At 39.7% G+C, this 26,210-nt stretch overlaps 3 protein-coding genes across 5 annotated transcripts; 1 reads left to right on the top strand and 2 right to left on the bottom strand.

Annotated features, from left to right (window-relative positions):
• Positions 1-33: 33 nt before the first annotated feature.
• Positions 34-15,440, bottom strand: wbp1lb (WW domain binding protein 1-like b). 2 transcript variants are annotated; one of them, XM_020084097.2, is made up of 4 exons: positions 15,030-15,440; positions 8,229-8,331; positions 5,039-5,200; positions 34-3,722 (listed from the first exon to the last, which is right to left on the bottom strand). In XM_020084097.2, exons 1-4 carry the CDS (start codon positions 15,114-15,116, stop codon positions 2,884-2,886), a joined length of 1,191 nt encoding a protein of 396 aa, XP_019939656.2. In that variant the 5' UTR covers positions 15,117-15,440; the 3' UTR covers positions 34-2,883. The 2 variants fall into 2 exon arrangements, with proteins under 2 accessions (XP_019939656.2, XP_019939657.2); XM_020084098.2 differs by lacking the exon at positions 15,030-15,440 and adding an exon at positions 9,612-9,754.
• Positions 15,441-15,665: 225 nt separating this feature from the next.
• poll (polymerase (DNA directed), lambda) lies at positions 15,666-22,623 on the bottom strand. Of its 2 annotated transcripts, none has more exons than XM_020084100.2 (9): positions 22,492-22,623; positions 21,226-21,369; positions 20,753-21,050; positions 20,460-20,571; positions 19,628-19,966; positions 19,265-19,438; positions 17,771-17,899; positions 16,969-17,137; positions 15,666-16,876 (listed from the first exon to the last, which is right to left on the bottom strand). In XM_020084100.2, the coding sequence occupies exons 2-9, from the start codon at positions 21,338-21,340 to the stop codon at positions 16,515-16,517; spliced, it is 1,698 nt and encodes a 565-aa protein (XP_019939659.2). In that variant the 5' UTR covers positions 21,341-21,369; positions 22,492-22,623; the 3' UTR covers positions 15,666-16,514. The 2 variants fall into 2 exon arrangements, with proteins under 2 accessions (XP_019939659.2, XP_069386115.1); XM_069530014.1 differs by having other exon boundaries at positions 21,216-21,369; positions 22,492-22,544.
• dpcd (deleted in primary ciliary dyskinesia homolog (mouse)) lies at positions 22,542-25,969 on the top strand. The gene is made up of 6 exons (XM_020084101.2): positions 22,542-22,843; positions 23,367-23,447; positions 23,528-23,649; positions 23,775-23,908; positions 24,076-24,178; positions 24,717-25,969. The coding sequence occupies exons 1-6, from the start codon at positions 22,672-22,674 to the stop codon at positions 24,819-24,821; spliced, it is 717 nt and encodes a 238-aa protein (XP_019939660.1). The 5' UTR covers positions 22,542-22,671; the 3' UTR covers positions 24,822-25,969.
• Positions 25,970-26,210: the final 241 nt, after the last annotated feature.

The raw sequence follows: 26,210 nt of genomic DNA, 5'->3' as shown, positions 1-26,210 counted from the left end.
TGATGAAAGAGTCACAAAGACACAACTGCCAGCTTGAATTTATAAGAGTATGTTTATTAAACATACATCCATCTTGGTACTTGTAATTAATGGCTTATGATCAGAACATTCAAATAATATGTGCAAAACCACCTTACACACTGGTAAAGAAAGAAAAAGTGTCTTTGGCGAGATGCCCCTGAACTTGTTATCAAAGACTCTAGTGTATTGTTAGTCACATGTACCCTTCACACATCTTTTCTCAACAGAATAATAATAATAATAATAATAACAATAATACCCAAAATGACAAAAGAAAATCTGTCCATAACAATAAAACTACTGATTTCATAAAAATGATGAAAGCAACTATTTTGGTTCACAAACATGTTAGAGAATATTGTCCTCAATTTGCAAAAAGTGGTTTTGACATTTTATACAGTTAGAATATTTTTTAAAGGATTCAGCCGATATGAAAAATAAGTCATTTTTTTACTACATGTGCCACAATTGCATTTTTCTAGGTCACAAAAAGCGTAAAAAGCACTTTAGTGTGTTCAGGCTTCAATGAGTAAAATTCAGTCATCTCACAATTATCACAAAAGGTTGCAGTTTTTTATCTTGTGCTAGAGGTTTTGGGAGACATCTTGTGTTTGATTGATTCATGGTATATTTAATATAAATCTGAGAGGCCGGGGGCTTACACGTTTGTGCTTTGCAGACATCACAATATTGAAAACTACATTTCTACAGCACAAAAGCATTTAGAATCACCAGATCCAGTACATTTCAGAGAGTGGGCAAACAAAAACACAAGTTGCTTTGTGAAAGATTCACACATCACGTCCACTTTCTCCTCTGTGGGCAATTCATTCTTCATGTGCACATTTGTCATCAAACAATATTTTGAGTATTGATGAAAAATGATTATCTTGTGATGTTTGGATTAGGAGGTTTGATTTAAAACATTCAAGCTTGAACAACTGACTGGTTTTCCAGAAAAAATCACTTTCATTATAATCAATTTTGATTATTTCTATGCTTTTTCTAAATGATATTTGCTTCATATCCATGATGAAGGGTTACACACATTGCTTGTTATTATCTTATTATTTATTTTATCTAAACATACATTGTTTTATCTGTTCTCTCTCTCACAGATGATTTTCTTTCACCACACCCGTGACTGCAGCTGTTGAAAGAAAATGTGTTTTACCATGTGTGGTTCAATGCTTAATATTACACATTTTGTGTGCAATTTAAATGAATGGTTTCCTGTCCTATATAAAAAAAAAAGACAGAATCAATCACTCGTGGGTAAAATCAGTTAACTGGAAACTATTACTTATGTTTAATCAATGGATACTACGAGTGGAGAATGGTAGAGATTGTGCTGATATGAAACATTAAGAGTGTAAATCTTTGTTTTTATACTGTGTAGCTGGTGAAGGTGGTAATCTATTGAAGTGACTGACACAAAAGTTTGAGGTCTGATGTTGCCCATCTCAGTTGTAATCTCTGAAGCTTAACATTCTTTTCTTGGTTTTAGTACCTGATTTATGACAATCTCACTTTCAGTGAAGCTAATCATTCATCAACATTCTACATGTTTTGGGGTAGGCACATACTACAAACATTCATTAAATCAAGTTGAAAAATGATTGTATACAAACAATTCACAAAAGTCAATTTCTTACAGATGTGGCAACAAAACCCTAAGAAATTAACAAAAATTTAAAGGTGCTATGTTAGTTTTTTCTGCCCTGGTTTGGTGGTGATGGTCGCTAGCCAAGAGCTTTAGCAATTGTTGCATTTACAAGAAAAAGAAAGGCAGTACTACGCCCTCTGAGCAGCACTACTTTTTCAGGGCAGACTGGACACTACAGTGACTCGCTAACAGAAAGCCATGAGGTGACAGAAATAGAGGCAAAACAAGAGTTAACATTGGCTCTGCTTTCCACTTCTCTCTTTGGGAGGAATGAAGTTTGATGCTGAACCTAAAATATTTCTTCAAGCCTGCTAGTAAGTAAACAGCTGTTAATGGTAATGTTGGAGATGTAGCAAAAGCAAAACTTTCATATCGGTCCTTTAAGACTTTTAGTTTATGAAAAAAAATTTGTTTGACTTTTTTTTTGCTAAATGCTAAATACATTTTGTGCAAAATAGGAACCTCTCACATAAAGATCTGTTAATGCACTTACACTCTTTTACTAGCAGGGCAGATAAGGAACAACAAAAATGGGCACAAGGCAAAGCGGTTTTTAAATCGCTGAAAAAGCACTTGAGAAGCATGAGTCAAACAGGACGTCCCACACAGTCTTGTTCAGGTGTCCCTGTACAGTATCAGATTGCATAAAAACACACACTGTGGTACTTCCACATTGCACTCATTCAAAAAGTTCCGGTTTGGTGTGTTTTTTTATTTTTTGTCATTACGTAAAGAGCGGCTTTGCAGAGTTGTTACAAGCACCCATTGAGGAGGAGCTGAGTTCATCCTAGGCAGTGAACGTCCTGTTCTGACATCACAGCTTCGGCTATCAAGTCTTTTACTGTCAGTTGATTCCATTGTATGAGACGGACATCTGACAGACTGTGTGTGTTTGTGAGCAGTCTCAATTGCCACAGGCTGTTAGAGGGCTTTATGGCCCAACTAACCCAACATACACAGGTTAAGGCCACTGTTCCAGTGTGGGGAGGAGCAGGCTTTCTCAACCTTTGGATCTCACTCGCTTCCGTTGAGATTCCGCTTCCTCCACACCTGTTTTATCTAAGATGCACACATTCATAAAAATACTCACTTAGAAAGCATTGAGGCATAATACACTTAAATACAAAAGCACATGCCTCCATATCCTGTCCTAAGTGCTCTCCTTCCCTCTATGACAACACTGTGTCCGCTGTGTTTCAGCCCTGCAGCTCAGTGCTGGTGCTGTGGTGCGGCCCCTCCTGCTCATTGATGGTGTGAAGGAGGAGGCACACAGGAGGGTGGAGCGAGCCGCTGCCTATCTGCTGAGCCGCCTGAGGAGATCCTGAAGGTCCACGAGCGGCCTGCCTCTCCAGCCCGCCCAGCACCTGCTCCTCCTCCGCGCTGAAGGAGGCCCGATGACCGCAGCTGTCACAGAAGTCCCCGGCCTCCTCCTCCCCCTCCTCGTCGTTGTCGCCATGTCCCTCGCGCCCAAGAAGGCTCTCCAGCTCCCTCAACTCTTTGCCTTCCTGGCCCGTCCCTCCTACTCCACTGCAACTGCCGCTCCCACGTGTGCTGCACACACACACCTCAATCCCAGAGTCCCCTGTGAATCGCCTCCTCCTTCCATTGGGGAGCCGATCTTTGTCCTCAGCACAACCTTCTGACAGGTCCTTCAGCAGGGCGTCCTTGCAGGACTCGTCCCCATCCCCGCTTCTTTTCTCCTGGCTGGTGAGTGCCTCCCTACTGAGCCCATCGGAGAGGAGTATCACGCCTGAATCTTGTGCTGTCTGCATTGGCTTGCTGTCAGGCTTCGGCCTTAAGTCTGAAGTGGGAGGTTGTGCTTCCTCTGTGCTGGGTCTGCAACACAGACTTTCAGAGACCTGGGGCACTGGAGTAGGCTGGATGGCTGGACAGTGTCTCTCCTGCTGCTCAGAGGCCAAGGGACTAGAAGCCACTGACGATGGGCCTGTGTGTAAGGCACTGTAGGGAGGGGGAGGAGTCGGTGGTCTATTGACCACCTCCTCATAGTCAGGCAGGAGGTAGTTTGGCAGAAACCCTGAGGAGAAGTAGGAAAAACATTAATTTGCATATGCACTGATAAAAATTTTCAAACAACAATCATATGATTTAGTCTTTTTAGAAAAAACCACCACTGTCTGACCTGTAAAAATTTCAGTGTGAGCTCCCTGAAGTTTCTATACCACTTTGTAAGTAATTTCAAAGCAATAGTGGGAAAATGTGACAAAACAAGTTAATTTCTGGGTCAATTCGGTGCTGAGGGCCGTTTCAGCTCCAAGCGAGATGGTGTTGCAACACTGGCAAGGTACCAAGAGAGCAATGCTTTCCGCTTCCTGAAAACTGGGGCATGCAAACAGGGAAGGTTCCGACGCTGTGTGAAACCAGGGATGGATCTCAGTGCAAACATTACATTTGAGTCAGGAGCCACTGATTTCGCTCGTCACTAGTGTCAAATTCCTCAGTTCGATGTAACTGAAAAAATATTGACGAAAGTTTACACAAAAACAATGAAACAGAGGTCCAATTATTTTATATACACATTATCAGCAAACATGTACTGGACTGAAATGAAACTTTATCAGAATAGTGTGTTCACTGTGGTGATTCGTTTGTTTACAGTAAAGCAATCAGCAGACTCAGCCTAGCTGAAATGTTGGCCCCAGAGGTGTTGTACGACCTCACAGGTCATAGAAATGTGTAATTTAAAAAAACAAAAAACGATTATATTCACAAAATAACTGGGAGGCTTAATGTTTTTTCTGTATTTACTAATACAGGGTATTATTGCCCTAAATGCACTCATATAGACCACAGATAAATATTGTGTTGATTGTACTGTATTCATCAATATATAGTTAAACTTATTCTCACCAAAGGATTTCTTTTTTTGATTACCACACATATTTTCTTTTCATTTCATGTATTTGGATCACAAACAGAGGGTTTTTCTTAACGTTTTGCTTCACATGGCTGGAAATAAAGCAGATGAGATCTGTTGGACTGAACGTATTGTTTTTGCTGGTAACCTTGTAACCTGCCACGTCAAAATCTTTGCTGCCATGTCATAAGTAAAATATACAGAAAAAAAGTCAAAACAAGGGTTTGAACCAGAATATTAGAGTTGCAGGCAGTTAAAACAAAAACAATGGGCTGAAAGACAATAAAACACTCTTCAAGCTGAGAGGAGGCTCTGTCATTATAATTTGCGAAAATATTGAATACTGCAGCTTTGAATACTCAAATCTGAGCAGTTTCCCACAGCAATCATACAGAGACTTCATACAGTATATATGTATAAGTGGCAAAAAAATACAATGAATTCAAGCTTTATCATATGTCAGTGGGAGCTCTTACTGAAGTAGAAGGGCACAGAGGGGTAGTTGTGTGCTTCACGGTAAGCGATGAGGTTGATCTCGTGCTGCCGTTGTTGCTGCTGCAGCCGGTGTTTGGTGCGGCGATGGTGGCACACGCAGCAGCAGCTCAAAATGAAGATGATCGCCCACACCAACCAAAACCCTACATTGAGAAGAACAAACACAGACATGTCGTCATTTTTTGATGGTGGTATCTATTGATATTTTTAACTCACAGTTAAAACTGTGCTTGATAATATGCATGTTTCACTTTAGCTTGTGGTGATGTAACATAAAGTCCCAGATGTTAGCACAAACGTAACACTGCAAATCAAATCCTGCCAACATCTGGTTCTGACACTGTGAAACATTCACATGCCTTTATATTGTATGTACTGCACTATGGATTTGAAGACATCCTTTATGGTTATTCCATATTAAAGGTCCAGTGTGTATGATTTAGTGGGATCTATCTATAGAAAAATACATTGAAAAATATTCCAGCACAATGTGATTGTTTGAGATCATTGTGTGTTTTTTTTATTGTGGCATGAAGTTTTTGTGAACCTGTACTGTCTAGTCAAGTCTAAACAGCAGCAGGGAACCAAAACTGAGCGCAGTGAGTTTGTGTTTACTGTGTTTCTGAAATACACACGTCATTACATCAACAAAGAAATATGTGGAGAACGTCACTTCAAGGTCAATGCTGCAAGGCAGACTGTGTCTCTGAGAAATAAGAATGTAATCTACAAAAAGTTGAGCTCAGTACTGAACATCATAATCAACCAATTCCACAAGGTTCAACAAACGTTATTGAATCTAGAAAATCTAGGATCAAAAATCTAGGATCTATTGTAGGGCTGGGAAATGAAAACAATTAAATAATTACCGCAATGTAATTTTAATCAATAGCATTATGACAAAATTCAAAAATATGCCTATATCGATAAAATGCTTATGTGTTGTTTAGGAAGAGGTAGGAGGTATAACACATAATTAATAAACGTCAGGTTTATAAAAATGTTTTGCAGTTGATCAAGTGTTTGTCATTATCTGCTCATTAAGATGACTTAAAAAACACAGCCTTTACTCAGAAGCAAAAATTAAACAGTATGAAAATTACCATCATAATTATGGTTATCGACTGATCTGAATATTTTGTTCTTGATATGATTTTTGGCCAACCTTAATCTGTGGGGTAAAGAGTTTGTGCATAATACTAACTGTATCATAAATGTAGAGACAAATATAGCCACTGTTTTTTTGAGGCCAATACCAGTATCAATGTTTGGGACCTGATGATTATCGTATGATACTATTACACATTACATACTCATGACATGGCTTTTGGGAACTGCCACATCTTGTTCTTTGTTGAACAACATAAACACAGAGACAATGTAGCTGAAATATTTGGCAGGATGATCCAACTACCTGATTTATAATTCAGCTCTGGTACTAATCCTGTATTAAGACTTTTTTCTCTGTATGCTGTTGATTTTTACTGTAAATAACACCTAAAACCATTGTTGGGTAATATGCAGGAGAGGTCTGTATAATGAAACATCCGTTTTACAATTGTCTTAATTAGAATACATTATGAATACATTTAGGTTGATAATGCTTTGTTCAAAAAAATCAGTGTGAGCCCCTCACGGCGTTTAAAAAGATCTTTACAATTATTTCTAACACCCATGTCTGAGTAAACATAATAAAAACAGAACGAAGCTGCTGTGAACAGCTGTTTTGCTATATAGGGAGGGATCTACATCTGGGTCAACTTACTGGCTGATGTAACCATTCTTCATAACAAGTCTTTTACATGTTGTTATTGCTTCTCCTGTGCATTCGTCCAGCTGACACCTGTCTTTTGTTCACCCCATTATTGGAAAGTGACATATTGAAAACAATACAAAATCATTTCTTGTTGATACGATGTTAGAATGACTGTCAACATTTCCGACTCTCTACAGTAATGGTTGTCTATCTCATTCAGCTGTGGAGAGCGGTGGCCACATGAATACCACCAGTTTATTGAGAAATAGTGTCTTCAGAATGGTCCTGTTTCCTATCTGCCTGCTTGATTTAGCTCCATGTCTATTTACTCTGTTTTTGATACATACCATTCACCACCACAGTGAGATGACTTGCCTTTATAACAATCGATCCAAGTAAAATTTGTATTTAGGTTTTTCCTCAGGGGTGCCAATCAATGTCCTCAGTTAGCCTCACAGATAAGCGTGTGGCACATGGTGTATGCAGGGTCCAAGGTTGGGTCCACCTGTAAGTTGACCCTGATATAGATCCCGATAAATTAGTATAGTGGTGGCCATCACAGGCGGCTTCAATCTGGTTACTTGTTGTCAGAGTTTGAAACAAGAGATTGATTCATGTAAAAATCATGTTTATTTGAAATGATATGAGGCTCATGCTGACTGCCCTGATATACACTGCTTTGCACAAGACCTTTTGTCCTAAGATCACTACAACAGAGGTGGTGATTGTAAAGTTAGCATAGCTCATAGTAACAAAATAGCTACACATATAGGAAAGGTTGAACAATATGAGAATCTGGCTTTAAAGGTCCAGTGTGTAAGATTTAGGTGAAAGGAAATATTGGCACTATTGGCTAATCCTCATGATATTTTCATTAGTTTGTGTCATCTAAATTGTATGAATTGTAGTTTTCTGTGCTCCAGAAAAGACCCTTTATATTTAAATACTTTATATTTACATCGAGGGGACCCTCTCTACGGAGGCCGCCATGTTTTTTACATTAGTCCAGACTGGACAAACTAAACACCTTTTGAGTTTTTATGACAATTAAAGGCTTCCACAGGTTCTTTTTCATGTTTGGAAGGAGAAGGTGAGGTGAGGGGTGTTCACCTGCAACATGCAATTTAAACACTAGATATCACAAAGTTCTACACACTGTAACTTTAACATTGTGGTTAAGTGCCTGTTGCATTCACTGGTCTCAGTTCCTTTTATTAATTTTAATAAATTAAAGTAAATCAAAATTACACTGTTTGTTCCTCCTGAATCAACTGTGAATTACTAACATGAAATCACAGTAGTTTAACATCAAAAAGACTCACTCTGTCCAATTATGTGCATTAGAACCTATCAAGGAATGTTGAGTGTGAAGATATAAAGAAAAAAGACAAATAAAATAATAATTTGATACTTACACCAGAGCTCATAGTAGTAGCTACAGCACTGAGACTCTCCGCAGCAGTGTCCAGACTCACAGATGTAGCTCTGGTTATTAACGCCTTCACAGTGCAGCAGACTCTACAAGAAGAAGAAAGAAAAGAGAAACTGTCACTTTAAAAGGAATATATTACCTGCAATTTAAGAGAAAATAAATCTGGTCACAATATGCAATGGTATAAAAACAGAGCCGAAAAACATGCCAATAGCTAGAATCCATGTTGTTTCTTACAACCCATAAGACTGAAGCGTGAGTACGCCTTGTTTAAGAACACCTTGCAACCAATAGTACTTTTGCAAGAATGCATCCATCCGAAGTTTTCAGTTCTGATATCTGGGAATACTTAAGATATAAGACGACAGTAAGCACTGATTCTACTGTGACATTTCAATTGCCTTTTATGCAAGAAGCCTTACTTTGTTATGGAGCTAGTTCATCATTTAAGTTCAGTCCTCTGAAACATGCCCCAGGCCCATGTCTCAGTTCCATATGTACAATTTAAAAACAGGTTTAAGTATGGTACGTAGTAAGTGCAAACTGATAAGACAAACACACAGTATTCTCAAATAAAGTCAGTATGCATTCTTTTCTTTCTGTTGCATAACGGAAATGGAAATATTACTCCAAGCTAAACAAATCGATAATAATTTGAAAAACTGGGAAAAAAAGGAGTAAATCTCTTGTATGTTGATTTCTTACACACAAACTTCAAAATAAATGGTATCCTATGAAGATTAGTATATATCACATCATGTGTACAGTTAATATGTAGTGTAGAAGTAGGAAACTGTATTTATCTTTTATTTTTATTTTTACAAGCTGCCCCTGGTCTTCAACTTAGAATAATATAACTGCAGATATCTAGTCGCCAACATTTATACTTAGCTATGAATCTGGAGTAAACAAGTCCTGGCCACTTGTCCCTGTAAGCTACTAGAATTGCATCAATGTTTAAGGCCCATATCAAGTGCAAATGTTTGAATGGCAGCCAGCACGAAACTACTCAGCATGTTCCCAAAGATCCGGCACACAGTCAGAAGGCGTTTGGCACAACAGTCCACTTTCATCCAAATTCAATAAGGCATTTGTCTCTGCTCCCAACAGCCCGCTGAATGTTTTAACTGTCAAAGACCAAACTACAGCAGCTCTGCCTGGTCAAACGTTACCACTCCTACATAATAATGACAAGAAGCACACAGGCTAGAAGATAACATTACACATCAGCATTGAGACAACAGTGTGTTACAAAAATCCTCTCCTGAGAAATGTCTGTGGATTCTTTCTGGAATATCCTTTTTTCTCTCTAGATTCTCTTCACGATCTTTCTATGAATTTTATTTGTATTATTTATATAGATTACCAGTGCAGGTTCCAGATTGAGAGGCATGATGATCCAGGTCCTCTCCACCTCTCAGCTCATTGCACCATAGAAGAAAAAAGTCAAACAGCTCTGAAACATACTCACTCTCTCCCTCCCTCTCTGTCCGTCCACCCTACACCCATCCACACCCACACACAAACACACTCCCTCACCCCACTCCCACCCAGGCCAAAACAGTGGACGACGAGGATTGCTCTACGGAAATTTCCAACCAGCAGTGGAGAGCGGGCTCCTAACTGGGCCCGGGCCGTGTGATAATAAGGCGTGCGCAGTGGTGAGCGGGTTTTGTGCAAAGTGTGTGGCAGTGAGGGAAACGTGGAGAAAAGCAGTGAGAAAGTCAAACACAGAGCAGTAACATAGGAATGATTAGTAACATGCAACACACAGGATCAGCACAAACCAAAGTGCTGACACGAAATGTGGCTGCAACCTCTCTACTCCTGACAGATGAATCATTTCTCATCAGCTGTGTCAACAAGACATTTTTTCAAAACCCCAGACCGACACAGAGGGATTTAATTTTCCTTGTAATAAACATGAAATGTTCTGTTCCTCCACTTTGTTTCTGATAGCTTTTCTGATAACAGTTTTCATTGGCTCGCTAACTATTCTGCACCATATGCTCTCCACTGGGTTGTCAAGGCCCCTTTTGCAATTTGATAGCGATAACCATCTAGTTTGTTTGGTTCTTCAGTCTGTGCTGCGTAAGAGTGTTGAAAGAGGTCTGGATTTCACAAACAGGCTCTCCTACAGAAAATAAATGCTTAATCTAATCTTTAACCCACACGAGACTGAAAAAATAAAAACAACCTCTACTACTGGATATGTGACAGTCAATCAATCAAACATCTGAACCTGAAAAAAATATAGGTCATCTGAAACCATTTCTATCTGATTGTGTTTACCTCTCCTGACAGACCGTGACCAAGATAAGAATCTGGACAAACCAGATTCCTCTGTCTCCCACTATATTAGAACACCTCTCACTGTCACCGCATGGAAAATTGTTTACGAGAACAAACAGGAGCAACCGCAAAAGGCAGCATACAAAGTTGGCGCATGTGCACTTAAACTAAGCAAACCATCCACCTCTCTCGTGCTGCACTGCCACATTAAAGGTGGGTTTGGTAACTGTCCCAGAAATTATTGTTGCATTAGAAAAAAAATCAGCCTCAATAATGAGAAGCTGTTGAAACGTGCAGACAGTGAGAACAGTTCAATAATCCCTTGGTGACTATCGAATACTGCTGCTGGAGATAAGTGTCTACAGTTCTTAGTCTTGACCACACCGCCAGAGCTGATCCACTTATCACCAGTCCGTAGGAGCTGGCGAGTTAGCCGATGCACACAGAGAACCCGCTGACCCCTTCTTTATTATCCTGTCCTGCGACAAAGAAAGGTGCTCTTTCATAGACATCAAGGTTATGTGGGACATATTTGTCACAGTCACTAATACTACACATTCCCACAAAGAAAGTCTTTAACAGCTGAGAAGGAGAGTTGAACAAGGTTGTGTGAGCTGATAAATGTTATCTCATGGCTAGAAAATGCAGTTTGTTTGCCAGCGCCTAAAGCTTCACTTTAAGATACAAGATGAAGACAAACTCCAGCTGTAACTAGGATCTCATCACCAACTTTACCAGTGTGCTGAAACCAGAGGTTTCAGGGAGGGTCAAGCAGAACACTGGATGCATGAACTTTATGCGTATATCCTACAATCCCCAGTGAACAGTGGAGAATTTAGCAGCTTAAAGGGATAGTTCACAGAAAAATGAACATTCACTCGTAATCTATTCACCACTATGCTGAGGGAGGGTTGGGTGAGGTGTTTGAGTTCACAAAACACTTCTGGGGTCTCAGCAGCGAAGTTTGTTGCAGCAGAATCCAATACAATTGAAGTCGATGGTGACAATAGACTTCAGACGTAATAAAACATGACATGCCTCACACTGCTCGTGTGGTGTCATCCAAGTGTCCGCAGGCCCCGATATTTACGTTCAACCAGAAATAAGGTCATTTCCACCATGTTTTAAGCCTAAAAGTCCACCGGAAGTGGCTAATCCAGCGGACGTAGCCAGACGATGATGTGTCCAAGGGTCCGTGAATGCACCTTGTAGGAAGATATCAGCAGACATTTAGGCTAAAAACATTTTAGAGCGTAAAGATATAAACGTCTGAAGTCTAGGTCACCATTGACTTCAATTGTATTGGCTTCTGCTGCAAAGCTGTTTACCCTTGAAAGTCCAGAAGTGGTGAGTAGATAATGAGTGAATTTTCATTTTTCAGGGAACCATCCTTTTAAGAGTTGCATATTTCCCTCAGGATTTGGTGGAGAATATATATAAGTTAAAGAGTGTAAATATTGATCATGTATTCGATCAGATGAAGAGAAACCTTCATCTAAATGAATGATAATGTTGTTTGCTCATATCATCTAAAAAGCTGGTGATATGTCTGTGCTGCATTTACGACTTGCTTGAGCATTCTGACACAACAGTCCCTGAATGCATCATAGTGAGAGTTCATATCAGCTGCTAAGTACATAAAAGTAAAAATGCAGTTATTCATCACCTCAATCAACATAACTTTACAACCCCTTAGCCTGAATGTGACCTTTCTCAAATATTTAACGGTATGACGCAGTGTTCATCCTGTAAACTGTTTAGGATAATATTATTCATAACATCTGATAGTGAAAAGTGATCACTGGTAATCAATGCTGACTCTGTGTTTGGTAGAGATTTAGGGGGATTCGTGGAAATATCATATATTATACATAGATACACATACAGGCCCAAGTTGAATGACTTACTTGTGTCCCCTGTCATAAATGTACTATATGAGCTCTTCTTACAATGAAAGTGTTGTTTTGAAAATGGTTTATGCACATCCGTGGGTTCACTGATAACAAACAGAACATGATACTGCACGTGATAACTGAATTTTTTTGTTTTGCTTTAATGGTAGTTGAACTTTAAACCTCAACACTTATATAAACCTTCACGGATATTTTAGCACATTATCTGCTGATAAAACAAAGACAAGTCTATCTTGTATGGAGGAACTGGTCAGGCTCTGATATGGGCATGGGCTGTTTGTGCTTTCTCAGGACAAACAGAGTAACATACAGCTTATATGTATAATAATGACAACACAACACCTTGCAAAGCAACAGTTGATATGCTTTGGACATAGAAATTTGCATTGTTTAAATCTTTTTCAACTGTATTTGTTGATAGATTCTACTTAGTCAAGCTCAAAGAGAAGTGCTTTTTTCAGATGCATCCAGGAGTCTTCAAGCATGCTGACTGTTGTTACTGCATCTCTTAACACGTGCCACTCTGACTGGACATAAACATAAACCAACATTTACTGTGCTTCCACATGCAGTTGTAAACTCGTCTTACTTTGTAGTTTACAGCTTTGTGGTTACAAAGTCATCATTTTCTTAACACACTAGTGCAGTTACTTAAAGGTCCAGTGTGTAAGATTTAGGTGAAAGGGATCTATTGGTAGACATTTAATGTAGGATAATCCTCATGTTTTCACTAGTTCATTTCATCTAAATTGTATGAATTGTAGTTTCCTAAGCCCAGAAAAGGCCGTTTATATATTTAAATGCTTTATATTTACATCGAGGGGGGTCCTCTCTACTGAGGCTGCCATGTTTTTTACATTAGTCCAGACTGGACAAACTAAACACCTTTGAGTTTTTATGACAACTGAAGCTACCACAGGTTCTTTTTCATGTTTAGATTCTACACACTGTACCTTTAATAGATACTTTGTCTGTTTGCTAAACTTAAAAAGAAAATTGTTGGACCTATTTAAAATACTTTAATTGGTAACAGACAAATGAATTAAGTTTGGTCAACTACAAGTTTTACTGATAAAAATGCTCACTTTAATCTGAAAAAATATTATGTAATAATAATTTGTGTGTTACCAATTGAAGTATGATTTTAAGTCGGTAATACATTTTCTTTTTTTCCAGTACAGCACATCAATAAAAGATTATATGATTGTTTTCTTTGCTGACCAATTCCTGACATGAATTTCACACACTGATAAGAAACAGTGACGGATGGTGACTAGTGACATTAATCCACCCACTCAAATGACGTATCATACAAAACAAAACAAACAATATCTACTTCCACCATGGGTGTTATGTTTTCACCCCTGTCAGTTTGTTTGTTGGTTATTTTGTTTGTTGGTCAGTGGGACAGAAAAACAACTGTACAGATTTCCACTTGGTGAAAACTTGGTAAAAAGATGAGATAGGGGTCAAGGAGGAATCCATTACATGTTGATGTTTGTCTGGATCCAGGTGGCGGATGCAGGTTTATATTTCCACCTTCTTTAACATTTTGAGAAGGGACATTTTTCAAATTGTTGTTGATTTCTAAGAATAATTCAACAATCTGGATGATAAAAAAATAGGCCATACTAAGGGGACTGATACTTATGAATGTGTAATTTGGTGTGGATCCAAATAAAAACCTGGATTGATTTAAATGGGGTTTCATAAGGGGACTGTTGGGCCTTAATTCTGTAAAAATCTGATTGAGAATTGAAAAATATATAGGTGATTAAAAATATTTTCCAATATATCCCTTGTTCAGCTTTGACAAAAGAAAATGATGCTGATTTGTTGATCCGAAGTTGTATTCTGAACACATATGGATAATCATAAGTGATACTGAAGTCACATTTAAAACAGTGTCATTATCTGTGGAGTTGAACATCAGTTTCTTGCTTTTTTTTAACTTTTTCTGAAAAGTGTAAAAAGTTTTGTTGTAGGTGGAACGATGTGTCAACTAGCAGTTACAATTCTCACAATAACACACAGTCCTTTGTGTAAAGGCTAGAGCTGCTTGTTGTTGTGGGATTATGAGGCGATCACTGTCAACACAGCAACAATAGCATCTAATAACTTGACTAAAGTAAGACAAGAGGAGCTCTTTCCTGTTGTGCTAGCACATAGAAGTACATGGCTCAGCTCGCTAGAACTACGGTGTGGTCTACTTGTGGGTCTGCTTTCATACCTGAAGAACCGCTTCTATTGTTTATGCAACTCTTTGCTGTGTAAAATGTCAGAGCTCCACCGTAAACACAACAGAGCCGGGCCCTGACTCCCTGTTCCTGCACTTCAGCTAGCTACATTAGCTATAGCAGCGTAGCAAGCGTGCTAACAGCTTTCCTGACAGCACGGTGGGAGCTAAAGCTCGTGTTTCACGACAGCGCGGACAGCCTGCTGTCACAAGGACCGCGTGTGCTGCCGGATAAGCGACTACATTTCTAGCTGGACAGTTTGCTAACTTAGCCTGGTGAAGCGGAGAGCGGCTAGGCTAGCAGCTCTGCGAGGGAGCGTTGTTTTGAAGAGCTCAGCCTTACCCTGTCCACCGCAGACTCGGTGGGGGTGAGAGAGCCGACAGTGTGCAGGAAAAGCCCCATTTTCAGAGCCCAGCACGGGCCTCTCATTCCTCCGAGAAGTGGCTACAGCGGCGGTGGCGACACGAACATGTAACCGCTGTCGTACATTAACTGCGTCCGAGTAATCCCCCACTAGTTGTCGGTCCCCGTCGCGCTGAGAGGCCGCTGCATGCGCCGCCTCCTCTGCGTACGGGACATTTCAGCTGGGCGCACGGTGCTGGCGCAACTGGTTGCTGTCGGTGCCACTGGCTCGTACAGCTGTTACACAAGCCGCAGCCGCCCTGCCTCCGTCTGTGCGCAGGGTGTGGCGTGGTCACCTCAACCCGATCCATGTGCGCAACGTGCTGTTGCGTGGATTTACACTGGTTTTGCGGACTGGGACGCGATTGGGGAGAGGCTGACCAATCAGGGGTCGGTGCGTCTTTAAGTGCATGGCGCTTGTTTCCTCTTCTTTAAAGTTGAAAACGCTGCCGTGCCCATCCTCGTGATCAGAGTTTAAATTCAAACTGAAAGGTGTCTTTTTAATTCAGACTAGAGTTTGTAAAGATGAGAGTCCTAAATGAGCTGGTGTACAAAAAAGGAAGCCACAGGCACATCTACTGTTCCCTTTCATTGTTTTAATATCATCGCTCAGAATAAAAATACACCACCACTTCCTATTTTGAAATGTTGTTAAGGATCCAGTTCACTCAACCTGTAAAACCACATAGTATTCCACTTTGCTCTAGATGTACCTGCTGATAGTGATCTCAGCCAAAGAGTTTGCTTTCACTCCTGTTTGTTTGGTGGTTTGTTTTTCAGCAGGATTATGTGGAAAAAACGAAACTACCAGATAGATTTCCACAAAACTTGTTGACAGAATGGGAAATGGACCAAGAAAGAAAACGTTACATTTTGGGGTGGATCAGGACAAAGTGGTGGATCCAGGATTTATCTATTCAAGCTTTTTTTATTAATCCAAGCAAGGGACCTTAAAAAAAAAAAAAATGAAATGAGATCTAAGGTTTAGAGTTACTCTTGTATTTTTTTTGGGGGGGGCAGCCTGGTTTGATTCCAACCTGCCAGGTGACCTATACACCAACCCCCCGACAATAAAACTTACATACGCACACACTATACTAAAATTTACTTTAAAATTACTTTAAATTACTTTGAAAGGCTATGACATCTACAACACATTTCCCTTCAATAATTTTTTTGGACTCACAGTAGTGTCAGGCCTGGACATCTCAAAAACCTTGGCATATATAACTGAAACAACCTGACAGATGCAGTGAAGTCAGAAAATAGGTTTTTGAGCTTTAACCTTTTTATAATAAAAGAAAATAATATTGTAATAACATTTTCAAGGCAAACAGGTCTCTAATGTGATCATGATTGACTTTTCTCATTCATTCATGATTATTTTTCTTTAAAATTCAACATGGCATTGTGGTTGACAAATGATCACCAGTCCCTTTCATTGGGCTCCCTGTACGGTATACCTAAAAGATTGAAAACATCCTTCTCTGTCGGTGTAGGAAGCGGAGTGCCGCCATACAACTTTGAAGTTCCCTGACGCACCACAGCTTCGTTCAGCGAGTGCTCACATAAACTCATGTTTTTCGTCTTTGCCATGGCTCTCATTGAGCGGTTGAAGTGGGCCGACCCGGTGAAATACATGAGAGCACAGGCGAACTCGCTGTAGGGCACGACGATGATGTCCAGCCTGCGATGGCGGTGGCCATGTCCTGGCAAACGGCACACACCCATGTATTTCTTCTGCTCTCCATTCTCCTCGTGGCTCACCAGGTCGTCTGTCAAAAACCCTGAGATAAAAAAAAAGTTTCTCTGAAGGAAATCAAACCTACGAAGAAGACATGAGAAAAATCCCTTCCACCTAAAAAAGAATGGAGCTTACCACTGTCATGGAGGCTCTGTAACACTTTGCTGAAAATCCCCTTGTGTGACCTGCCATCTGGGTGAGTAATGAGTACGTCTACATCTCCACATGTGGCTTTTCCCCGACGGTAGGAGCCACAGGCCATCGCCACCAGTCCTGGGTCTATAGCATGGGCGGCATCTCTCACCTGCACATACCAACAAAAGACACAAAATAAAACCCATCATGTATCCTAGACTGAAGGAGCTTTTTGAAATCGTTGGATTGATAAAATACAACCAGTGTTTAATTTGTATGTTCCCTGTTTTTTATAGAGTCCCTCCTGCTGGCAAACAGCTAAGTTTTTACCTGTTCCCAGCCAAATACTGGGAGGTAGCATCACATATAATTTTGACAAGGCTGAGGGGGGACACATGCTTTAGTCATCTGCCTCGCGTGCGCTTTCTATCTGGCAGCGCTGAAGGAAAAAGAAAATCCAGTAATACTATCTGAAAACAACTAGCATTGTGCTCAGTGCTGTAGAGCGAGCAGGTATCTGGCTACCTTAAGATGCAGCAAGTTTAAGAGTTACTTTTCCCCTTTGGGAAGCTCACTTCACTTTGTGAGAACATGGTCTGGTTTTCTCATCATCAAGCAGTCAAGGAAAACCGATTCAAACTTTTTCCTACTTTAAGTCTTCCAAATTTCTGTGGATTGAAGGTGGAATCTTTTTCAGAGATATCACATCTCTATGTACACAGCTAAACACATTGAAATGACGAAGAAAAAAATCAAACACATTTCAGTCATCATCACAAATCGACAAATGACGATGCATTACCACTTTCTCTATGGCTCCTGCTTCTTCTCGGGGCATACGGTCCAGAAAGTCATCGTAGTGCTTGAGTCCTATTTTCTGAGTGTTGCTCAGGTGGGCTTTTGTGCTGATGTCCTCCAAAGTGCGAAATCCCTGATAACAACAAATAAAATAATACATTTAGAAAATCAACATTATATATTAGACATTTGCTTCCTGTCTTCTTTTTGCCAAAGTATCATTCATTAAATGACAATGAAAATGTGTAGCCCAGTTTAAATATTACACCGTAGGAATGTAAGGTGTATTTAACAAAACTACTAGAACAACTCTACTGAAAATCACACTTTTTGTAAGACATTGTTTTACAAAATAACAAAAGTCTCCGATGAAGAAGCTGGTATTTATATCAATATTTTAGAAAGTAAGAAAACCTGATAGGAAAAAAACCTTTAGGATAAAAATGTCCTACATTTGGATTTTAAAGAGCTGTAATGAGGTAAGTACTGAGCAGGGACAGTTGAAAATGAAAAAGAAATTCTCCTTATCATCTTTGAAACGCTTCTTCATCTAGATCGGAGTCAACCAATGGTAAATTCAGTTGATTGGACATGACACAGACACAGCTGTCAACATAGGGTCTAATAGCTGATAATTCATATTAGAGCAAAAGCCATGAGGTGGAAACAGCAACCTGCAGAGCTCAGAGACAGGACTGTGTCGAAGCACAGATGTGGGGGAAGCTACAAACAATTCTGTTGCATTGAAGGTTCCCAAGAACCATGGTTGGCTCTATTGTTATTAAAGGGAAGATATTTGGAAAAATCAGGTGTCTTCCTCGAGCTGACTGCTCTGCAAAAAAAAAGACGAAGTGAGGGAGAAGGGCCTCAGATCAGTGACAAAGAACCTGATGGTTACTCTGGCTGAGAGATCCTGTGTGGAGATGGGAGAAACATCACTACAGCTTTACGACAGAGTGGCTGAATCTTCTCCTCAGACACAAGAACCAACAGGACCCTGGGACTGTGAGAAACAAGGTTCTCTGGTCTGATGAAACCAAGATTGAACTATTAGGTTTCAATTGTGAAGTAAACCAGCCATCACTCATCACCTGACCCCAATACCAACCCAACATTAAAGCACAGTGGTGGTAGTAACAAACAAAGCTTGTTGCGTAATACCCAAGAATACTAGAGGCTGTAAATACTGTCAACTATAAATACATTTAATAGAATTTCTAAACTTTTTCATCAGTAAGATTTTTATCATAAGGCTGAAGCAAAACAAAATATGAAAAGTGAAGGGATCTGAATACTTTTTGTATGCCATGTATGGATTCAGCAGATTTATCAGACAGGGTTTGATCCAGAGTTTTAATCTCCACAGCATTTCAGTTATCTGACACATCATTTAGTGATGTCTGTATGACAGTTTTGTAGATTTACTTACCTTCATATGTTCAAGCCCTCACATTAAATAAACATGCCTTTAATGTGCATACGTGCTTGTAAAGCCTACCTGTTGGTACCACAGTTGTGCAGTTTTAGCTCCCGCACCCCAAATGTTAGTGAAAAGCTCCAGTACTGGCACAGCCTCCCCAATGTGATCAATCTTCCGGAGATGTCCACTCTCCATAATCTCATCGATTTTGTCAGCCATTCGTTTTCCGATTCCGGGAATTTGACAAGCCTCCTGAAAGAAGTGGGAAAAAAAGTTTTCATATAAAAATTGAATATTAATAAAGATTATTCCAACACCATGCAATAAAAATTGTACGTCACTGTCATGCACCGAAAAGTACTTTCTCTAGTATATTTAACAACCACACAAATTACTGACAGCACCAACGACATAATAATAAAAGCATCTGCACTGCAGTACCTGATATGATGTAATAGGCTTGTGGTAACTCTTCAGTGCGTTGACAGCCTTGGAGTAGCCCAGCGCCCTCCACTTGTCCCCCTGGTGTGTGTAGGCCTTGGCCAGCACTTCTAGTTTGTCTGTGATGTGCTTGTTGAAGTTATTACTTTTGGATTGAGAGGACTGGGCACAGACCCACTTTCCTGAGGCTGCCTTCTGAGCCACAGAGTCTGGACCGGGGTCGAGGCTGGGGCCAGGCATCTCCTCTTTGGGGTGCTGGCCAGTGATGAGCGCTTCCATGTCACTGTGAGAGACGCCATCTTCTTCTGCTTGCAATTCATCTTTGGTTTCTGGTCCAGTCTAATAGGAGGAATGTAAATAAAACTAAGTTGACAATCCAACACACAGAGGCTTGTTGTTTTTTTGCTCACTTTTGCACCAAATGATTACTGACTGGAAGTCTGGTTAACTCCATATGGCCCTGTTCAGACCTGGCAATAACATCCATCCTGAGAGATCCAATCATAAGTGGTCACCTTTAAGTTATTCTGTCCAGACCTTTCATTACAAGCCATCCTGAATGTGTGACCACTTGTGACCGGATCTCACTTCAGGGAAGTGAGATCCGGTCTACATGCAAATAATCAGTTGGTGAAAACAAATGATGTTGTTTTAACCCAGTCAGAGTTTACATAGTTTACAGACGCATCCAATGACAATGTTAGTTGTTAGGCTGTGTTCCCGCAAGAGAGTTTGTGAGAGAGGATTCAGGAGAGGTTGAAATAATCTTGTATCTGCTATGAAGAAAGATTTGACCAGTTTCAGAAAAGCATCTTATGAACTGGCAACCTACCATGTTTATAGTCTCCTCTTGCTTGGTTTGATGAGACATTGGTTCAACAATAGCTGAAGGGTTGACACTCGGCAACTCTTCTTTAACATTTTCAAGTTGAGTTTCAGGATCCCTAAATTGATAAAGAATAAAAAGATGCAAGATTTAAGACACAATGAATGTTCTACTGTATATCCACTGTCTCTGTGTAGTGTATTGACAAGTTTAAGTCTACCTCATAAACTGGAAAAATCAAAGGGCACAGATATATAAACATAAGAATTCTAGTACAAAAGAAAAAATGCCTCATTTACCTCTTGGATGAAAGAAGACTGTAGTTGGCTACATCCAAGAGTTGTTTCTCATTGATGCACATGCTCAACCAAGTGCATTTCACCAGTTGGACTCCAGAGGGCATACAATCCACTTTCAGTAGGCGCAGAGCCCTGTCACTGTCCATGTTGTCATCTACAACAACATGAGTGACAGCGGGACACAGTGAACTCTCCGTCTGTCCTCCATTCTGCTGAATTTGTCTTTGAAAGATCTGACATCTGGCACTTCCAATTCCAGCAGGCAGGATGTACACTGTGACTCCATTAAAAGTGTCTCCTGTGGCAGAGGAGAGGAGCAGGTTACTGAGAGCACATCTGTTGCATTGCCTGGCTTCTACTTTGGTGTTAACAGTAGATATCTATGTCCCTATATAGATATGAATCTATTTTTTCTCTTGATCAACATTCCATTTCTTCCGTTAATTATAAAACAGATATGCACACTCAAAAACCTGTAACATTGCATTCATCCGGCTTCTTCTTCAGCGGTGGTGCATCCTTTCCCTGTAGTACTTTGGCCCTTTTAACTTTGGGGAAAGCCTTCATGATCCCATGACGAGCCTCCATCTTGAGTATTAAAGGGGGGCGCCAGTGGCCTGTGGCACAAAGCAGAATTATTACATATTTATAAGTTACAAAAATAAAACCAACCCACAAATCTGAAACATAAGCTTTGTATGTACCACCAAATATGCTTCAAATACTAATGTGAAGCAAGTTCACACAGGAAGACTGGACAACAATTAATGTCTTCTCTTTGTTTCCTTTTCATATTTGAAATTCTGCAGAAATTAAAGTTATACAGTTGCAATACTAAGCTGTAAAAATTTTCTAAACTCTTAATTAACCTTTTAATCACAAAAGTGTAATTTAAAGTTCACAATTTCAGAGTGAATATCCCCTATGTGATTATGCAGTTGCAGCCCAGAACATCTAGCAATCCATACGAGCAAAGCAAAGTTGCCTGAGCCGCATAACTCATTTATAACAGGAAAGTAAAATGAAAGTAATATCAATGAAATGTATTAAACATCAATAGTAAACATGTGAATCATACCAACATTAAATTTTATAATTTTACTTATTAGTAGTACTTCCACTCATATACAGCAAATTTAATAAGAAGATTTATTTTTATTTTTAAAAGTACAGTATTAGATAGTAGTAATAATAACTAGTGACATAGATCAAATTAGTAACACAATATGTATATTAATTGTAATACGAGTACAACAGTCATCTGAATGTAGGGCAATGGGAGGATGATAGAACAACATGGGAATACTCAAATAAAATACAAAGACTTCAAAGATGTCCTACAGTACTTGAGTGGATGTAATTCGTCACATGACACAACTTGAAGCTGATTTCTGTCTGCTCCTCTGAATGTAGCAGCATGCACAACATATTGTTACAGCTTTTCCCAGGAAGAGAAAAACTCAGGAGCAGTATGGACTAGCACTGTGTGAGCGAACAGCTGATCCTGCTTCCTGAACTAACGCTCATCTCTCAGAAATCAATATGGGCTCTGTCTTCTCTTAGCTAGCCAAACTTTATCTTATGCTAACAGAAACAGCCAGCAACAGAGGGTTTAGACTCTTTTCAGTGGTTCTTCTGAGTCAACATATATAATGTCTTTTAATTCACAACAGCAAGTCCGGATATGTTTCTATATCTGAAGCCTTAAACTCATTAAACTGCGATAGTTGCAGTCTTACCCCTGCTCAGATGGAACCATGCAGCAGTCCCGACGACAGACGGACATCGAATCAAATGGTTCACTTCCGGGTCACTACTTGGTTTCGCTCGGCTCACATTTTCCAGCTATTACAAGTCAATTATTTGAAAGTCTACAAACAACAATATATAGATTTTCAGAAACATGTCACTCATTTTTCATGTGTACAGATGTTTTTACATATAAATGCTCTTACTTGGGCTACGTGTTGACGCGGGTTGCTATGGTTACGGAAGTGGTCCCGTGCAGCAGAGGCATCAGAGGAGACATGTCTGCGCAGAGCTGGACTCAGAGTTTAAAGTCCTCGAGGAAAACAGCTCTGATACACGATGGTGAGAACAAGCTATAACAATGACTCGTCTTCCTGGTTTCAAACTAAACTTCCCTAAATCAACGGAATCCTTAAAGAGCTCGTCCCTCTCTGTTAGCTCATGTTAGCTAACAGCATTGGTGTTGTATGGCAACAAGCAGCTGGCGATGTCTCATCTGCAGAACAATGTGTGAAAAGCGTTGTGACAATAATAAGAGGTGCCGTGGGACACACTGTTATATTCTGCTAACTGATGAACATCAACATCTCTGCTCACTTGAAGCTAATCTTTGAAACGCTCTCCTTAGTTCATCCATGTCTGTTTCTGCCATTATTATGTTGTTTTTTTATAATCCAGCTATTACAGCTTATTTAATTTGACCCACATTTAAATACCACGTGTTACAGAATTTAATGTACTTCCATGACTGTCCTGAGATTGACAGGATCGGGTTAGTACTGAGATTGCTTAGCTTGTTTGAGCTACAGGTATTGTTTAGGGTTTTTTTTTTTTTATGTAAATATGTTGCTGAATTCATCTCCAGGAAAAAGGAAGATCCACTACCTCTTCACAGATGGAAAAGAAATGGCTGAAGAGTATGACTTGAAAACAGATGAGCTCATTGGTAAGATTTATGTATAGATATCTAACAGTGCATGGAGTACATGCGTATATATGTCTTACACAACCTTTGCTATGTTTCAGTAAGGAAGTGGCGTAATAAAAGCACACTTGGAGCTCAGGGCCAATGGCAGGTAGAGGTTGGGGAGCCACTTGCAAGCCCTGTTGCGTCTTCGGAGGCTGTGATCAAGGAGAACTACTCCAATGTGAGATTTTCTCCCTATTTTCTCTCATTTTCTTCCTAGAATGACAGCTGAACCACATCTTCTCATTTTAACTCTGACTCCTTTAAGAGAGAACTCTTTCACTAACAATTTTTCTGTCTCCGCAGCCTGTGTTCACTCGTGCAGACACAAAGAGCAGCTTTCGGTGGAGAATCCGCAACCTTCCCTATCCTAAAGAAGTCTTCAGTGTTTTTGCGGAGCCATCTGAGAGATGCATCATCATAAAGACCTCAAACAAAAAGTGATTTACACATAGGAACACTGTGTTTTCCTGGCCATCGTGTCATTCCTGTGCATAACACTTGCAGCATGTAATCCTCACTGTTTTCCTATAGATGGCAGTGTGCACAACACTTTAGTCTTCAGTCTCAGGACAAACCTATGACTTTTTTTCTTATGTCTTCCCAGGTATTATAAAAAGTTTAGTATTCCTGATCTGGAGCGCTGTGAGCTGCCATTCGACCAGTCTGCCCTCAGCTTCACTCAAGCCAACAACACTCTGATTGTCAGCGTAAGTGAGACGCTACAATGAAAAATAAATGAACTTAAACCAGTTATAAAACAATGTGCTTCGATTTTAAAGGTGAAAACATTACAGTTTGATTCTTAGATCTGTTTTCTGACTTAAATTGATGAATGTAGGGTACTGGACATCATCATCTGAGCAATATGAGTAATTTAAAAGAATCTGGAATATTTTTAATTTACAAATCCAAATAAAATCTACTGGAAGCTATAATCCTAACTTGCATGAGGTACTTAAATTTTATATAAACCATGGTCATGTCCATAAAAGCATCACTTTGTTTATTTAAGTATTTTATATGAATCATGAGGACAAGATGTGGATTTTTAAACATTTGCACTCCAGTTTTTTCTCTGTCCACCTGAGTAGTTTTATATTTTTTATGCCCACAATAATTGCTTCTTTTTGTTGTTTTATTAGCTTTGTATTTTGTATGTTCTTTCAATATGGCTGCAGTGGAGGATATGCATGAGGCAGATGGGGAGAATGTTGAAGTAATTATTCTTTCTTCTCTCTTATCCAGTACAAGAAACCCAAAGAGATCTTAACCCTTGAGCAGGAGCTACTGAAGGAGCTGAAGAAACTGAAGGGAACTGGAGATGGGAACGTCGACTGCAAAACTCAGTGAATTGTGACGGTGGGAGCGAGAGAAAAGTTCTGCATTGCATTTAAAGCAGAAGCACACAACGTCATTTTTTTCATGTGAGCTCCCGTTTGACTTACTATAGTGAGTCCCTTCACTCCGAATCCCTTCTCTCAGTGCCTTATTCATAGGATAGTTTCTCAACTGTGGCCCATTTAATAGCGGTCGATGTGTTTCTCAGCCCCACCGTCAGATTTATTAACTTTACCGTTGGACCATGAGGTTTTTTCTCTAAATAATTTCCATCAAAGAAGTTGAATTGCATAAAATATTTGTTTATGTGGAATTTAATATATCGCAACGACATGTTTTTTTTTTACTCCTTGTCACCAAAGCTACCGGGGAGCCATTTACATGGCAGGGTCACATAACCAGCAACCCTCCTTTCATTGATGTCCTTGTAAAACACTCAAAACACACAATGCCTCATCCCTGTTCGTTCCGGGGTCACTGTTACGAGCACAACCCATTTGTGTTAACTGAATATCCTTATGTTCCTTGCATGTAGTGGGCCACCCTGAAAGCCATTACTGAAACTAGTGTTACCATTTCCCATTAGAGCAAAGGGTCACTCTGACGCAGTGGTCTGCAGCTAAAACTCCAGTGCAACTGTTTCAGAGTCAAATGGGCCTAATGTTGAGGAATATAAAGTCAGAGGCTGACATGTTTGTTATATGAAATTCAGAGAGAATAAATTACATGTACAGAGAGAAATAATATAGCTCCTTGCTTCAATGTGATGTTTGATAAGTTCATTTTAAAAACTACTGTCTGAAATACTTAGACAGTGGATAAAAAAAGAGACAATGGTATTTAAATATAGATCGTTTCAACCTTGTGATTCCTAGCATTTTTTACACCAAACCCAGAGAGCAAGTGCAAGAAGCAGAGACAAAACCACAGGTCTCTCTCACCATTGTGCTTTGTCTTATTCCAGATGGAAAGAACAGGAACACAAGAAAACATTTCAAACGCAGCCTGTCCTGTTGTTTTGCAAATTCTTGAGAGAGACTTGAAGGAATTGACCTGAAAAAAAGGCACTGACACATACTTGTTTAGGAAGTGTTTTTCTACTTGTTTTTATAAGGCTGCTTGGTGTTGATTCTAAATAAATATAAAATATAAAAAACAAAGTTCATGTTTAGTAAATACATCGAATACTGAGCAATAATTTTGAGGTCTTAATTTTGCTAATTTTCTGTAATGCTTTGCAGTCTTTAGCACTCGAGCTGCTGTCAAAACAAATTCCTGTGGCAGCAAACACCAACTAACAAATTGGTTGTCCAGCTCTTGCATTGTGAGAGCAGCCAAATTCCTCTGTTCAGGGTCTTCTTCCTCCCCTGTCGTTTGGCCTCTGATGGTCATGCTCAACTG

Source organism: Paralichthys olivaceus, chromosome 8 (genome assembly GCF_024713975.1).
Source record: "Paralichthys olivaceus isolate ysfri-2021 chromosome 8, ASM2471397v2, whole genome shotgun sequence".
Classification (NCBI taxonomy): Eukaryota; Metazoa; Chordata; class Actinopteri; order Pleuronectiformes; family Paralichthyidae; genus Paralichthys; species Paralichthys olivaceus.
This window is presented reverse-complemented; position numbering and strand designations above follow the sequence as displayed.

Excerpts from the sequence above, each read along its gene's own strand:
- dpcd (XM_020084101.2), top strand. The coding sequence starts at position 22,672 with ATGTGTACAGATGTTTTTACATATAAATGCTCTTACTTGGGCTACGTG. Across the intron at positions 22,844-23,366 it reads AACAGCTCTGATACACGATG|GAAAAAGGAAGATCCACTAC; the intron begins GTGAGAACAAGC and ends ATTCATCTCCAG. Across the intron at positions 23,448-23,527 it reads GAAAACAGATGAGCTCATTG|TAAGGAAGTGGCGTAATAAA; the intron begins GTAAGATTTATG and ends GCTATGTTTCAG.
- wbp1lb (XM_020084097.2), bottom strand. The coding sequence starts at position 15,116 with ATGAGAGGCCCGTGCTGGGCTCTGAAAATGGGGCTTTTCCTGCACACT. Across the intron at positions 8,332-15,029 it reads CCGAGTCTGCGGTGGACAGG|AGTCTGCTGCACTGTGAAGG; the intron begins GTAAGGCTGAGC and ends TTCTTCTTGTAG. Across the intron at positions 5,201-8,228 it reads CTACTACTATGAGCTCTGGT|GGTTTTGGTTGGTGTGGGCG; the intron begins GTAAGTATCAAA and ends TTCTCAATGTAG.
- poll (XM_020084100.2), bottom strand. The coding sequence starts at position 21,340 with ATGGAGGCTCGTCATGGGATCATGAAGGCTTTCCCCAAAGTTAAAAGG. Across the intron at positions 19,967-20,459 it reads AAGAGGAGACTATAAACATG|ACTGGACCAGAAACCAAAGA; the intron begins GTAGGTTGCCAG and ends TCCTCCTATTAG. Across the intron at positions 17,138-17,770 it reads CAGGAGCCATAGAGAAAGTG|GTGAGAGATGCCGCCCATGC; the intron begins GTAATGCATCGT and ends TGGTATGTGCAG.